General features: G+C 42.6%; 1 protein-coding gene across 10 annotated transcripts in view; it reads right to left on the reverse strand.

Moving 5' to 3' along the window:
• Window positions 1-16,553, reverse strand: part of axin1 (axin 1) — a 36,839-nt gene that overhangs the window by 16,104 nt on the left and 4,182 nt on the right. For 2 of the 10 annotated variants that reach the window (XM_037089519.1, XM_037089510.1), the window contains exons 2-5: window positions 15,099-15,803; window positions 14,142-14,508; window positions 10,626-10,811; window positions 4,277-5,251 (exon numbers count right to left, since the gene is read on the reverse strand). In XM_037089519.1, the coding sequence (XP_036945414.1) occupies window positions 4,277-5,175 (899 nt within the window). In that variant the 5' untranslated portion in view covers window positions 5,176-5,251; window positions 10,626-10,811; window positions 14,142-14,508; window positions 15,099-15,803. Of the gene's footprint in view, window positions 1-4,276; window positions 5,252-7,640; window positions 7,991-10,625; window positions 10,812-11,280; window positions 11,301-11,850; window positions 11,997-14,129; window positions 14,665-15,098; window positions 15,804-16,553 lie in introns of those variants that run through there. The other 8 variants (XM_037089515.1, XM_037089514.1, XM_037089511.1 and 5 more) reach the window with 8 other exon arrangements.

Consider the following 16,553-nt stretch of genomic DNA (forward strand, 5'->3'; position numbering starts at 1 on the left):
CGAGCCATTTTAGAAACATCTCAGACACAAAAACAGTGCTGTGTATCCTTAATGTAAAAAATTCTATACTGGTTCATGAACGAAACCAATTTAAAATGAATGAATGAATCCATTTAACAAAAGATTACATAAAACATTCACGTTCCAAGCCCTGCGTCTGGGCGTGACCAGGTCATTTTCCTGCACACCTACAGATAGCCAATCACCTGGATCACCTTGACACAACAAGCACTCTGCATGCTTATTGGCTGAACTCCTTAGGTGTTGAAATTTGGTATCAAGTAACACTTTCGATACTTGACAGTATCAGTGCACAGAGAATCGATGGATAATAACTTGAAAAATTGTTAATTTTTTTCCTGAAATGATTCACGCATCACAAGGTTTTCTTGTTTTATATTCCTTATTTATGCATATCATCACCAACAAAAACGATTCAGTCTTTATATTTGTCAATGCCAAATTTAAAAAAGATTCAACAAACACATACATTTACACGCTGTTGAAAGATACTGGCCATGACGTCCTCAGGTGACCTCAACGTGTGATCAAAACTTCCAAGCGATATTCCCTCGTCTCTCCCTTTATCCTGCCTGTTTCCCTCTCATGTCGACTGTTAAATACACGCAAAGGTTTTAAAAAAAAATCTGTGTCAGCTCGGTTTCTAAAAAAAACAAAACAAAGGTTTGTTGTTTATCCTTATTGTCATTTCACGTTTGCCTGAACTTTATACTTAAAAAAACAGTGATGTTTCGCCTTGAATTCGACTTGAATGAGAACAAAACTGAGCTGTTTCACATTTCACAGATCACACCCAACATTAATGAACATATAGGTCATTCTGTTTCAGGTCGGCCGATTCGTGAAAGCTGATATGAAAGACTGTTTAATGTCTTTTGTCGCCCGTCTGCTGTGATCCGACACGACTGGTGCAAAATTCAGTTTCATAAAAACCTGACGGCTGCTGCTGAAAGGCTGTTTAAAAAATGAAGCGTGTCCTTCTGTAATTCCAGCCAAAAAGCTTGATTGCTGAAATAATGATGTGAAAATAAACCTCATTAATTAAAACTCATATATTCTTTTTCTTCTTCTTCTTCTTCAAGAGAACGACTTGCAGAAATCATCTTTGAACACAAACACACACTTCCTTCATCCCGATATCAACCAGAAAAGCTGCATGCCAACACTGGAGACTGTAACAAGATACGAGACAAGACCATAGAAAGAAACTGAACTGAAGCACACGGGTTCAGTTTTGTGATCTGATATCTTAACTCGACACCAGTCTTAACTAGTTTCACTGCTTTGACTGAAAGTGTTTTAGTCACAAAGAGAATCTTATCTGAAAGGAATCTTATCTGTGTGTCAGCAGACACGAATTCCTGTCTGTGCTCTTAACACTGGTGCCACAGCAGCAGAGATCAAGAATGGGAAAGTTTCTGTGGCGTCCAACTGTGAAATGATCTTCCATTACTCTTGAAAGAAACAACAGACTTGCAGATTGTGGTCGGAGAGGCCACAGTTTTTCAGTACAGGTGACAAACGGAGCCTGACCGATATTTCACTCGGACAGTATTATTGGCTGATATTGGCAGAGATACCGCAAATCGCCATGTATGATGTCCAATATGTGCCGATATGATTTTTTTTATTTCTAGAAAGATTATAATACTGAAAAAGAAGAATAAGTTGTCTTGGGTTTCCAGTCATGTCACTGATGCCAATATCCTGAATCTGTTACATATCTTTGTGTGTACATCGACAGTTATATCAATATTTTTTAACTCCTTATATCGCCGCCAAAAAATCAGTCAGGCATATCCGATCAAAGTCGAATTATCATGATTATGATAATTTTTTTATTGCACATTAACCTTAAATGCCCCTGCTGGTAACATTGTTGTTATTAGACATATTTTTTTTACTGAAAGCGGCCTTAGACTCATCTTCAAACCAGCAGTGACATCAGTTATTGTAGTGAGCAGTAACTCGCGCTGTCACTTGATGTTTCTGTCTCAGAGACTGAAAGCATTAGCATGTAACCAGCGCTAACCTCCTCCACGTTCGTTTGACATCATTACAGTTTCTTGTGCTGGAGGATCACAAGTATGTAAACGAGCATCCGCAGTCTGAATGCTCGGAGCCTTCTGGAGTCAATCAGGGTCGGTTCTCTCGCTCCGCTTGCTGCTGTGTAGTAAGCCTGGCAGAAACTGTGCGGATTAAACCCAATTTTAGCCCAGAATTGGTTTCTCAAACTAATTTTAGCACGAGCTTGAATTTTTTTTTTTGCTGGATCGGTCATCATTTGATGCGTAGTTTGAGGGCGGGTCACGACGCCTAATACATTTCCTCAATCCGATGGATTACTGAGCAGTTTGAGCAGTTCAAGGTTCTGATTTCCCACATGGCTGCTGTCAAAACCTCCATTAATAAATATAGTGAACTCGCTTCAATATTGTCAGATCAGTATTTTACACGTTGTGGCTGAAACTGCAGCTTTGAGACTGCTGTGATGTAAAACTGAACTTCTAACCTTTATCGAGATTGTAAATGGACAAAACCTGCCAGGGGTTCTGAGTTAGCAGCCGGGTTGTTGCCCAGTTGGTCTGTACAGTGTGAGCAGAGAAGTCAGAGGTTGTTGGTGTGCAGAAAGGCTGATTAAAATTCATAGTATGAGTTAAAACACACAGGATCATTACATGTTTGTTTGCCAATAACTAATAACTTCCTAATGCCAACCGAGCATTTCCTGTTGCTGTAGCTTCACACAAGTTGTATTCAACATGTGTTGACAGCGGATCGGTTTGAATATTGCAATGAGTATTTTTACACAGTATGTGGGAGTCAGTGAACATGCTGCACACCCCCAACTTCTCGGTGAGGTAACCAACTTCCATTCACTCGTCATCAGGTTTTCTAATTAAATCTGAAAAACTGACATTGTTGCTTTTCACTATGACAACAAACCCTCATCATCGCCTGAGCAGACGCCTTCACTTTGAATTTGTAGCCTCCTGAAGTCTTGTCATGTTGATGGAAACGAGGCAAAACAACATTTGGGGCGGTGTCAAAGTAATGTAATCACTGTGTAACGCTGATAACACAGACTACTGCGGCAAGACTAATATCCGTAACAGTCCAAATTGTTATACAGTAAAATCTGTAATACATTAACAACACAACATGCACAACACAAAGACCCTTAGACATTTAATCAAAAAAAGGAAATCAAAGGGTATCAAATCTTCAGAGCAAAAAATGCACCTCTTTAGTCCAAACAAAGTGCCAAAGGTGTTTCAATTTGCAAAGCATAACCATCAAGTTGAAAAGAAAACTAACTGGTTCTCCAAGAATCACAAACAGCCACAAAATGCAGAGAACTCGGAGACGAAACAGACACCGGCCATTCAAACTAACTAACAACTGGAAAAACATCTACACGCATTAAACTTGCTAAAAGCTTGTGGCTTTAGTCCTCAATATCAGCAGATTAGAACATCTGTGTGACTCTGCTGTGACCTCTCACACCGAGGACGAGAAGCTGCTGCTGCTGCGAACACACACAGCTGGACGACACCGTCAGCTCTGGCACTGCAGCAGAAAGTCCAAAGAAATAACAAAGTTTACAGACCTGGTGAATAAATACTGGTGAGCAATTTGCTCTTCCGAACGTTGGTATTGATTCGGGGTGTTCTATTTCAATCTGGGCCAAACGAACATTACATTTGTATAGATTTGGACACAAATGTGTCTGAAATATAAAACGTTTCCACACTTAAGGAGCACGCTGTCATAGGCCTTGTTGCAAATCCAGGAAGCTCACAGAGTATGTGCACATTAATATAACAGATGAAGTAAAGAAGACTTCTCATCGCTGCAGACTCAATAATAAGAAGAGGAGGAGGAGGAAGAAGAAGGGGAAGATTTCAGTGTCCAGGATAAGTGATTTCAAAACAGCTCCTCCTCACATAAATCAAGTTCTGTCCAACAGGAAACATGAATCCCAGAGTACCTGCACAAGAAAAACAAAGAACACTACCTCAACAACAAGTGCATCCTCTGACACTTCCTCTCCACCACAGGTGGAAATACACCGCCTTCCTCCCGTCAGCTGTCTCTTATGCTACACTCGCTCTCTTTTCATTTTAAAAAAAAAAAACTTCAAGTAGTGGTTCAAGGTGTTGTGGGGTTTCAGGTTTATTTCTAATTCAGCACTTTGCAGAGAGGAGCAGTGCAGTTAGAGCTTTTTGTCTAGATTGCAGGGAGGAGGATTTACCTGTACTCGTGACTGTCCTGGAATCTCGCGCTGCTGGCAACACGCTGCGGCGCCGTCTCCATTAGCAGCTTCTGAGTAAGCCGGTTGCTCGGCGTGGGGTCGCACTCAGGCTGCTCCTCCGGCTCTTGGTCACATCTCCACTCCTCGTCTTCGTTTAAAGTCGGTAAATAACCCGACAGGCCCTTTCCATTCCCGGAAACAGAGCTCTGATCGCTGTACAGCTTGGGGCTCTCTCCTCCTGTCCGTGTATATTCCAAATATATGTCAGACTTAAGAAATAAAGGGTAGGTGTTCTCCTCCATCATAGTCTGTATCTCAGTCTGAGCCTGGTCAAACATTGCAGGGTCAATGTGGAGCTTCGTGACACAGTCTTTGATGAAGGACTTGGTAGCTGGTTTGATCTGTCGGGAAACGATCCCATTGTTGTCCAGGATGTATTTCTTATAGATCGCTTTCGCCAGTTTCAACTTCTTCTCATCATTGCCCTCGTTGGCTTCGAGTTTGCGGAAGCCACTGCACGCAAACCAGAAGTCCAACATGTCGGCACACTCCTCCTGCTTGAGGAACGTCCTAAACAGATGGATGCCATCCTGGTCATCCAGGAGGGAGTGAAGAGATTCGGCCCACTTTAAGTAGGGTGGTGTAGGGGAAGCGCTCCCTTCCGGCTCGTAACCCAGGTCCAGGTCAGGTCGCCTGGGCGTAGCCACGGACGCCTCGCTTTTGAGGCTCTCGCTCTTTGAGGAGAAGCCGAGGTTGCTGTATAGGCGTCCATCGCTGCACACCAGCTCGCCCTCTTCCCCTGGGACTGGAGGTCTGGGTGCATCCTCAGTGAAGCTGCCTCCCAGGTCTGCTGCTAAGTAGCCTCTTTTGTCGCTTATGCTCATAGTCCCAGCATCCATAAACTGCGTCCCCGTAGAGCCCACGCTGCACGACTTCTAGATCCAGACCTCTACTTATGCCACTGCAAAAAAACTCCTGCAAAGAAGGAGGAAGAATACAGAATGAGACGCAGTTTCATCACATCGCTGAAAGGTGAGGAGACATTTTAATACTCGTCCTCAGATTCTTTCTATGCAGCATTGTCCGAATAACAAACGCAAGTGAATTCATAGATACAGTGCTGCCAAAGTGTCGATCAATTATGTGTCATAATCGCCACGCTTGCCTGCTTGGAGAGGGACCAGCAGTTCCTCTTGAGGGACTTCTTAAATGTTGCACAGTTTGCATTTTTATCAGATTTTTCATGAAAAACTCATCGCGAGGCCAGTTTTCCGGCTGAACATTAAAATTAATGCAAATTCTGCGGGAAATCCACGAGACGAGCTCCTCTTAAAGCTTCGACGCCGGAGAGGAGCTTCTGGTCCACCTTTGAAATGCAGCACGTTCAGTACGACGAAGGTGATGACGTCCGTTTACATTCATATGAGAGGAATATATGAGTACATTGTTTGGCTACTACAGCGCAGTGAAGGAAGACACGACCCCGCACTTCCTCTGTTCATCATCACCACATCTGCAAAGCTAAGCAGGCGCTGAAAGCCGGAGTCATCAGGCTTATAACGTGGTCTTAACGGTCTATAATGTGGTTTGGGTCACATTCAGAGTTATGGTAATCCAGGCCGAGATCTGTGGGCTTCAGTGCTACTGTGTGCAGCCGAAGGCAGCTTTCTGCAGGGCAGTAGTACGAGTTCAGTGTTAATGTGGTGTGCAGTAACATCCTCTGATTTATATGCATATGCAAATTATTACTCTACACCGCTACTACACCCGCTTCATCCAAATTAGCATTAGTGTATCATCACACTGAGAGATCCACTTGAGGTTTTACGGCAGGAAGTCAATAGTGAAGGTCTCTCTGCTGTAAGCTGATATAAGCGGCAGCGCAAATGTCATTGATCGGAGCGTCTCCTTAATTCATCCCCTCCTCCCTCCCCTCCATCATCATCCTCGTCAGGGTCGGCCGCAGAGCAGCATACCTATGATTTCAGGTATTGGATGTCTCGTTCAAGGACACGTCGCGGTCCTCGTGTTTTGTCCCGCTGAGCAAAGACACAGCTGTGCCAACAACAGTGCATCTGCACATATACAGAATATTATGTTTAAGCCTCCTGGATATAGCGTCGATTTTCCCGATGTAACCTCAGTGCAGAAAAAAAAAAAACGAAAACACACAAAAAAAATCCTCATTATGTTTCATTTCTCGTATAACATGCAGCAGCTAATATTTCTTGACAGCTGTGGGATGGGCACAATCACGGAGGCCAGGAATCGAAACAAGGTTGATTTAACACACACCTCCCCTGACTTTTCCTTTAAAATTACACTTTGAGTCGACAGGGATCGAAAAACAGGTTGACAGCTGGGTTTCTTGTTTTTTATCTAAATATATATATTATTTTATTTTATTTTATTTTTTATTTTTTTTCAATGGTTGCCATCACATTCCCTTCAGGGCACACCCACTCTCTGTCTAGTTCAATACAGATACAAATCATTTCCCTGATTGAACAAAGACAGTTAAATTGGCACCAGAGCCTTTTTTCTATCTCTGCACAGTCCTGAAGTGTGAGCAGCACGTGTACTGTGCACAAGGTCCAGGTGTGCAGGACTGATGATGATGATGATGATCCAGTTTCTAGCTGATCAGTTTTGAGGGGGATACATCAACCTGGCAGTCATCTTTGCTACCTGTGCGTCGGCACCGGCGCTGCCCGCCCGGTTAGCGCATTGATATTTAAATCCTGCGGTCACAGGTGTGCGGGGGGCCTCACGGAGGGTGAGGTTCACCCGGCGTGAATTCGGGGGAACACGTCCCCCCTTTTATTTCTCTCTCTCCCCCGAAAACTAGATCCCGTTTGTTTCCTCTGAAGTGAGCCTCTCATCACATTCATGTCTTGGCCTCTTCCAGAATGAGCAGAACGGCAGCGGCTGGTGGGGGAGGGGAGCCAGAAACAAACTCCGTACACACACACACACACACACATATATATACACTGTCACACACACACGGCCACAGCCAGGCCTTTCAGCAAGGCGACCGACAAGTGCACAACTTTGTCACACTATTCACCTATTAATATCAGCGCTACCACCGCTAACAGCTGCTGAGCCGAGCGAACAAACATGACGACCGCAGACATTTCTCCCCCCCCTCCCCTCCTCGCGACCGTCAGAGGACGCGGAGGGAATCCCGCATCAATACCCGCACAGATTCACAGCCAGCCCCGAAAGCGATGGCACATATTCCTCCCTCCCCCGACTACCGCAATCCCAATCTGTGAGCCGAGCTGAGCCGAGCTGAGCTGAGAGGGGGGACAGAGAGAGGAGAAGAAGAAGGGGAAAAAAAAAGTGACATATACTTAACCGGTGGAAATCTTCTCGCTGCTTTCGGGTGCATCGGGAATGTGGCCGCGCGCCGGTCCCCGCGAGCGGTGTCATAGCTGCGATTTAGCAGGAGTTTAAAAATAACAAAGACAACAGTCCGCTGTCCAGCTCTCCATGGCTGGCTGTCTCTCACTGTCTGTGGCGGAGCAGCTCCGGCTGCACGGCAGATGATGCACAGCGCCTCGCCCGTTCACTACACAAACTGCCGGTGTGGAGCTGCGTGGTACATGTGGTACACTGACTTATTTATTATTTTAAATATCTTGAAAATCTGCTTTGTTTGGATTAAAAATTCACTGAAATGTGGCCCAGCTCCTGTTTGTTTTGTTTTTTTTCTATGTGCTTTTATTTTGGAAAATTGTACCATAATAATACAGACAATAATAATCATAATAGTGAAAAGGGGCACTATGCAGTTTTATAGACAGAAGATTATAGCATTATAGCATATTATAATCTGCTATAATCTGCTGTCTATAAAACATGGAGATGTTTTCTGAGGGGATCAAAGCTGTCAGATATACAGCCCACATAACAATACATGGGCTTTGTTGGACTGGGGCAATAATAATGAGCCTTTAATATCCAGTCCAATGTAGGCAATGTACAGTATGTTTCTGCAAACCACGGATATACTGAAGCTCGAGGTCACTGGCCTCACGGCCACCCCCTCAGCCTCCCAGTGTGAAAGACGGGTCAAAATGATTTGACATGTATTGTATAAACTTCAACATGAGGCCTCTTTATCGTGGGCTGTATCTAAAGAGGGAGTGGATCCTCTTCTATGTTGCACTGCCATGTTTCTACAGTAGCCCAGAATGGACAAACCAAATTCTGGGCAAACCCTGGCTCTAGAGGGGAGCATTTTTGACGGGGAGACGAGGGGCTTGTTGCTGCTAGATGCAGCTGAATCCTACACACTGAGCCTTTAAACCCTCAAAATGTCATGTAAAGACATAATATTTAACATTTCTGTTGAGTGGAACAGCTGACATGGTGGTAATACCAGCAGTAAACTTCATGAAACCTCAGTTTATGAGCTCATTCACAAGGTAAACACATAAAGGACAACTGGCCACAAAGTTAACTATCTCTCTGAGAGTATGCATAATTTTCATTGGTGTAATTTATGCCATATTAACCTATCAAACTCAAGCACTTGGCATGCATTCACTGTAACTGAAACTCACAATTTCACATTGAAGCTCTGCAGCATTTGTTCATGTTCTGATGTGTTTACATAAAGAACCTATCCATCCACAGTGAAAACCAAACTAAGCAGCGATGCACCTCTTTTGTTTAAACTCTGCAGTGCTGGAAACAGCCATCAACATGTCACTTTATACAATTAGGCAAGATTTAAATCTGTATTTTGACTGTTCTGGCACACAGAGCTGCAATAATTACCTTTAATATGTCATAACAACTGGTACTGACGCTTTGAAACGAGACGTTCAATCAATAATGTTTCAACTCGGAACATTTCACCACATCATGGCGGCAGTGTTAGATACATTTGATTGCGCCGCTGGTTTATGATTTTAGCGCACAAAGACTAAAGGACAGACCAAACGCAGCAATAAAGGCTGTTCTCAATTTCTGTGCTTTAATGCCAAGCAATCATTGAGCAGTCACACGGTTTTACTGAGTCTGAGATGAAAGGCAGATGGAATGCCATAAAAACATAAACGCCTTTGATTATGTAATTACGTCAAACCATTGGGGAGCACGAGAAAGAACAGGAATATATATTTCACACTCTGTCTCATCACATCACCTGAATTGCCTGCTCAAACCTAAAAACCCTGTTAAAGTGTGCAGTGTACACAGCGCTTACAATATTTATGCCAGCAAGATAAAACATGAAAAAGACCCAACACACTTCAGCTTCCTCGAGGCAAAATTGATTTTGGGCAGCAACAATTTAAGCATCCTGATGCTCAAACAGTCAGTGTTTTCTCTGACCATCAACTGTGTTTCTATTATTCATGTGCTTTCCAATAGTATTTTAATGTCAACACAGATGTCAAATATCCGTATTTCTTCCACCGGGGAATACTTCCAGTCATGACACCGGTTTGCAGATGCTGGACTTTTGAATAAAGAGGCCCAGGATGTGATCGCTTCTCTTAACATGCCAGTTTACAGTCTGCAAATCAACTCAATCTGATGATTAACTATACATACAAAACCTCTTACATCTGCAGCAGCACAGAACTTCCCTGTATTCTGACAAAACACAAAGAATAAAGCCATCCTTCTTGATTTCTGTGGCAAAGAAATGCAAGTCTGCTGACACTGTTGCTACAATGTGCTACTGATTTTAGGCAAAGAGCAACGCAGGATTTAAAGGTGCAATTTGTAAAATATGGCTAGAATTCGAGAGTAGACAAGGGGAGCAGCAGCATATCACAAAAGTAATCAACAACCGCTGCTCTTTGCTGGCTATCCTTGGCTGTAGCTAGCTACCACCAGTTAGCCCCAAGCCACTCCTGCCACAGTTTCTGGGACTGAACACAGCCTCCAAGACTGACAGCAGCCAGTTTGAGGCTAAGACATGCGCGAAGGAGGCAATTTACAGGTGATTTTCTGACCAATACTATGACTGAACACAGTCTCCAAGACTGACAGCAGCCGGTTTGAAGCTAGGATATTCAGGAAGGAGGCGATTTACAGGTTATTTTCTGACCAAGACTATGACTGTGGTGGGGGACAAGACACAGCAAGTGTGACCAGGAGAAACATGAAGCAGCAGGGGACACAGAGGCATGCAGAGCTGAAATAAGTTAATATCTTACTGTGTGAATCAAGGTTGTATTTTAACCAAACCAGACGTGATTGGACAGAAAAGTGGTGTTTTATGTGTGTGAGCACATGTCCTGGCCCCTTGTGCTTTCATTCGGTGAGTAGTTATATGAAAATGAGGGAGAAAATGTTGACTGACATGCAGATCGTTGTGTTTTACCTTGAGTTTGATTGTCTTCCTCACACATCCTCCAGCTGTACATCCATTTAGTGAGGATTCCATCGCACGGTTATTGAGCACATCAGGTTGCAGAATTGGAAACATCCCTCTCATCACCTCGACTTGCGAAGGCCTGGCCAAAGCAGAGTGTCGCCATGACAGATTGTCTTTGCCATCCATTTGTTCCTGAAGAAGCAGAAATATGTCATGTCTACACGGCAGAGGGGAAGCAAGACAAGACAACTGTTTTTTGTTGCTATGTTTAAGACATGTTCTTTGTAGATACAGTTTTTATCATGATACCAGTAACAGAGGTTAAGCCCCCAAACCTTTTATGCCATAAACCCATGCAGCAGGACTTTCCTCAACAGTGTCTGGACCCATTGCGAAGCCTCAGCCATCTCAGTTAAAATGGCTAAGTAAAGGGACAGTGCGTGTTTTTGAAGGGGGGTTGTATGAGGTACTTATCCACACTCATCTACAGTAGATGGTGGTCAGCCTGACCCCAGTTTAAAGAGGCAGGATTATCAGTGTAGGAGACGATGTGATGAACCGCTGTGGAAGGTTGCGGCAGCAAAATGCAATCTAGCCACCTAAAAAAAGCCTGATACACATTTCAGTGTACACTATGTTTTGAATATTTCCACAGCTTTACCTTGCAATCAGAACGCCCTTTCTGACAGGAAACTGAAACCATTATAGCCTTCTCTTCAATGCCACCAGACTCCTTCAACAAAAAAGAGGTTTAGGGTTAAGGTTAAGGTTACCTCTGACACTGACCTCTGACTAGATCAATTAGATTGCTTGTGTTATTTTGGTCTTTTAAAGGGTTAGTTTGGATCCATCAACGTCACACAATAACACAACTGATTAAGACCAGCATCTCTCATGTTCTGCAAAGTAAAATTACTGTTTTTGTGCAAGAGGTCTGGTGGGTTAGGACAGGTCGATATGATGGCTTCAGTTCCCTGTTAGATGTCAAGTGTTCAAAATATGCTGAATATAGCATTCACTTCAACTAATATTGATTCTTTTGGGGTCTCTTTCCATGGCTAAAGTATGTTTTACATGTATTGCTTAGTTCCCACACAGCTACTCCTGCTGCTTCTCTAAAAACCGGGGGTGTGCCGACTGGATAAGTACCTCATACAACTGCACTTCAAAAATAACCTTCAAAGTGCTGAATTCATTGTGATCCATGTGAGAAGTGCACAAAAAAACTGACCCTGGCTTCGGTTTAACAAGTTGACTTGGATGAGAGTGTAGAGAGTCGTTGAAAGAGTCACCAGATTTACACAGCACCCTCTCTAGCTTGTCCCAGTTTTTTTTCCACTAGCTGGACCAACACTGAATTTTCAGCAGTGCTGTTTTACACATCAAACCGGTGGTCAAGAACCTGGCATGATCAAATGGAGGGTAGTGCTGATGAAGAGAAAAAAATAAAAAAGGAACACATAAATGAGAGCTGGGTGTGGAGAGCATGAAAATGAGTCTCTCACCAGCAGTGGAGGAGAAAAATATGGATACAAATTAAAGATATAATATGTAACAAGGCCTCATGAGCTGTGACAACTCATTGACTGAACTTTTTCATTTTAAACCATTCGATTTTTGGCATTTGGCCTTTTTAGATCATTAACTCATCAGGAAAGGAGTCCTTATGTGTCTCTTACTGTGTCAAACCAAGGACACTGTAGATATTTTACATGGCTTATATTTCATATCACTGATCTAGCAGGACTGTCATATGTAACTTTAGCGGTACAGAATCACAGCTTATGATCAAATCAAGTAATTTCTGGTTGTTTTCTGTGAGGCTTTATTCGCACCAATAAAACCCAGAAAAAAAAACATAACCAGACCTCTACATTTATAAATAGACTTTCCTCCTCCCTTGTATTCCAATATCAAATGTTAACCCAATCTGTCTTCTGTTGGCATCCTATTCAAAAAGTGCTTCCACAAACATTTTCACTGAAAACAACACGAGAGCGAGAAGTCGTGTGACCAGGAGGTTGATGAATTGAATCTCTTGAACAGCGAGGAACAGCTGGGGATGGAGGGTGAATGAAAAAATACTCTTCTCTTTTCTCAGCAACTACAAACAAGAGCCCTAAAGCGGGTGGCCCAGCAGAGCCGCTCGGCAGGCAGACGAACAATAGAAGACGATCCTCGTTCGGCTCTGGTATGACTGTATGAACCAGAACTGGTTATTTATGAAATCAGCTATGTAAAAGTAGTGTTTTGTGTCAGAATTAGTAAAGAAACATGGCTGTAAAAAGCTTTCAGTGAGAGTCATTGAGTGTATTATTTGTCATGTGTTCATTGATGAGTGGTTTTGATGTCTGATTAAAGAAAAATGCAAATGTAGTTTGTCAATTAGAAAGTTTTTTTCTAATCGTGACTCTTAAAGAAAGATACATTGAAAGCTGAGAATAATCAACAGATCTTGAATATTTCTGTCAGAATGTTTCTGAAATCCTAAATACCCTCGTGCAGTTAAGTGTTACCAGAGGACAACTTCATGTTTCCCAATTCAGTCCTTTCACTCGTCTTTTGTTCCACCTGTCAGTGTGGATTTTAGACTCCCTCGTAGGCCTCGGCTGAAATAGGCTTATCTCTGCTGAAGACTCACTGATGAACAAAAGCCCATTAAGGCGTTTAAATGAATGCTCCCATTCTGAGTGTGCACAATAGAGATTTATATTTCTCAAATTGGCTGTTCCTTCAAAGAACTCACTGAAAGTTAAGACGGACAAAAAGAAACAACAGGACATAAAGACGTCTTGCAAAAACTAAAACATACACAGATCTTATAGACTAAAGTGAGATAAATCAGAGACATGATTCATCAAGTCGTTGAGATAAGAGGGTGTTAATAAACGTGTCCCGGGCATAATAAAGGTGTTCGGTGTTTGTTTTAAGGTCTAAAAATGACCCAAAGTGTAAAATCAAACCGCTGTCAGAAAATGTATTCTGGAGTCCTGCTGATGTCCTTTGTCCTGGTTGAATATATCATGACTAACAAGGCTTGGAGTGGATTAGGCACAGAGGATTGAGCAATTTGCAGACTTGAGTTTATTTTGCCGGATATTCTCGCTCAGAGAGCATCAGATTCCCACAAGAAGGGGAAAAAATCTTATTAAAAAAGGCCCACATGTCCTACGGTGATATAATACCAAAGACACACATCCGTAGCCATGTACCAAACGGCGAAAGTACATTGACAGACGTGTGCTGGCTTGAAAAAAAGAAAAAAAAATTCAGATTAATTTAAGCGTCCAGTCTATCGGGGGGTCTTCTGTAGTCTGGCCATGGGATGCACATTCACCGGTCAAATCAAATGATGTGCTTCGGTTTTGATGAGAGGGAGGACACAACAAAACCCAGTATGGCACTGACATGAAACGCGATATCAGACATAATGGAGCAATAAACAAAACAATGGAAAGTTGCTGGTAACCATAGTCTCCGTCCTCAGAGATTCAAAATCAGACATCATACCTGCTGCTTTACCTTACAGAGCGTTTCTTGGTTCTGTTGTGTTGAATCGCAGACAACTCCCACCGCTTTTCTATGGATCGAGTATAGTCCTTCGTAGTCTGCAGTGAAGACTGCCGCCATCTTTAATCACAACAGAGTCCATCTGTCGATGGTTCTTCCCTTTCTACCCTCTCTTTCTCTGTTCCAGTCTCTCTGTTCCAGCCCTCTCTGTTTGTTGTGGGGGGTTCTTATTTTCCATCCAACATCAAACCACCATATCGACAGGCTCATGGGCCGCCCAGTGGGGGGGCAGCTTGAACATGCTGCATTGGCTGTTGTCCTTTTCCGAGCCGCAGATTAACTGACCACGTTTATTTTTTCTCAGAATGATACAGACAGCCTGCAAAAAAAAAAAAAAAAAAAATGATATCAGCTCTCGGGCCTTTGATTTCAACAAGCCTGGCCTCAAAGCTCTTCCACGACTGTCCCTGAACGCATCTTTTCCTCAGATGTTCTGATTGAAGGGATTTGGAGCTCCATTTAATTGAGGCCACATCTGTAAAAAAAAAAAATTTAAAAAAAAAAAAAAAACCTACTTGCAAAATACGACAGATTCTGATCATTTAAACCCCAAAGACAGCTCTGACTTTTCCCCCCACCAATTTCCAGCTATTCCATCATATATAACGTAAAAAAAAGAGCATCCCTCTTTCAGGCTGAGCTCAGCTGGAATTCTTTGATCTCACCAAATGAAACTAAATTTGACCTGAGCAGCCTCGGACTACATGTATCAGTATACGCAGACTGTCCGTCTGCTTTCAGTGCGTTTCATTCAAAGTGACACTTCCTTTTTGTTGCCCCTGCTCCCTTTTTTTGCGTCCTAAGCGCGAATGCAGAGGCGTACCTTGTTTACTGTCACTGTTTTGTTCCGCCAAACTCTTTCAGGGAACAATAAGAGGAGTTGAATTTCAAAATGGTAGATGCTCTCACCTTCCTCTCCTGCTGTGATGCTCGTCGGATCTTGTTTCTGTGGTCCGCCATGACTGGGCGCAGTCCCCTGCCTGCCACTCTGCAATACTTTCTCGTACTCATATACCTGTTTCTGACTCTTACTCGTGTGTTGCTGAAAGATGAGCATCTTTACTTTATATTGCAGCTCCAGCCGTGCGACCCCATTGGAGGAAACAAGGACCAGATGATTGTCTGCACAATCGTATTGTAGCTATGGTAACAGACCCAACAGGCATGAGTGATGTGCACCTAATTGCTCCGTACGCATTAAGCAAGAAAAAAAAGAGAGAAACGTAAATGAAGCAGAGTCGTGCCACATCAAATTATTATTTTGGACATTTCACGTGTCAGCCCTGAAGGCTTTTCGATGAGCTGAATTATTAAGTGATATTTTATTTACACTTGCATCCATCTGCCGTATGAAGTTGTGAGAGCAGCCCACTGATTGAGGGGGTGAATGCAAATAAAGGAGGGGAAAGATGGATGAAAAGACATTTGGGAGAGAGGGGGAGAGATGATATTGCCTTTGTCATGTAGCTTTATCTGCTGCTTACCTTTCAAACTGGATTTCACACTCACGCGTCTGGTTGTGGCCGGGGTCAGGGTCCAGCATACCCTCCTCACAATGACCAATTTTCTCCTCATGCTACGCCGGCAAAGACTCCCAGAGTTGGCTGCATTTGTCTGGATTGGGATGCATTAAAACACATTTTATTCCTAGATATTTAACTAGACAGCAGTCTGTACAAACAGGAAGTTGTGTTAATGTCACATGAATGTCGCTTGAACTGAAATAACTTTTCTTATTTCTGATGTTTAATTCAACAGCTGATTGCAGGAACTCACTGTATGTTAAACAGCAGAATATCTAAATACATCCAACTTAATTATTTTGTCTTTGAATTCATAAATCCTTGATTTTAGTAAAGCTCAATAAGGCAAACAAACAGTTACAACTTAGGGAAGCTAGCGTGTTAGCAAGACTTTCCACAGAACAGAGTCCCAGTCTAATTAACAAGATCATCAGTTGGTTACCATGTGTAATTTTGGGATGATGCTTTATCATTTTGCCTCAGAGTGGTTCAAGACAATGGTTCAGCTTGATGTAACAATCAAATTCTTAACAAACAGAAGGCTAAAATTAGCATTTAGCTAACTTTGCTAACTTACTCAGCGCCTAGACTGTCCAGTTACCTACATCATTCAATCAACATTCTCAAAGATGCCTGTTCATACATATACGGATAATTATGTAGATAAAGTTTTAGATTTTGTTTCTCATATGTTTTAGGGGTTTTGGTTCTTGTACCAGTGGGTGTATGAAATAAGTCAAAAAGAAAAGAACTGTATAAATATGTAAACACAAAAGATACCTTATGGCTGTACAGAAATATGAATTAAATGCAAGTATTTAAAGAAGACACAGTGGAAGAA

Source organism: Acanthopagrus latus, chromosome 23, assembly GCF_904848185.1.
Source record: "Acanthopagrus latus isolate v.2019 chromosome 23, fAcaLat1.1, whole genome shotgun sequence".
In the NCBI taxonomy this organism is placed as follows: Eukaryota; Metazoa; Chordata; class Actinopteri; order Spariformes; family Sparidae; genus Acanthopagrus; species Acanthopagrus latus.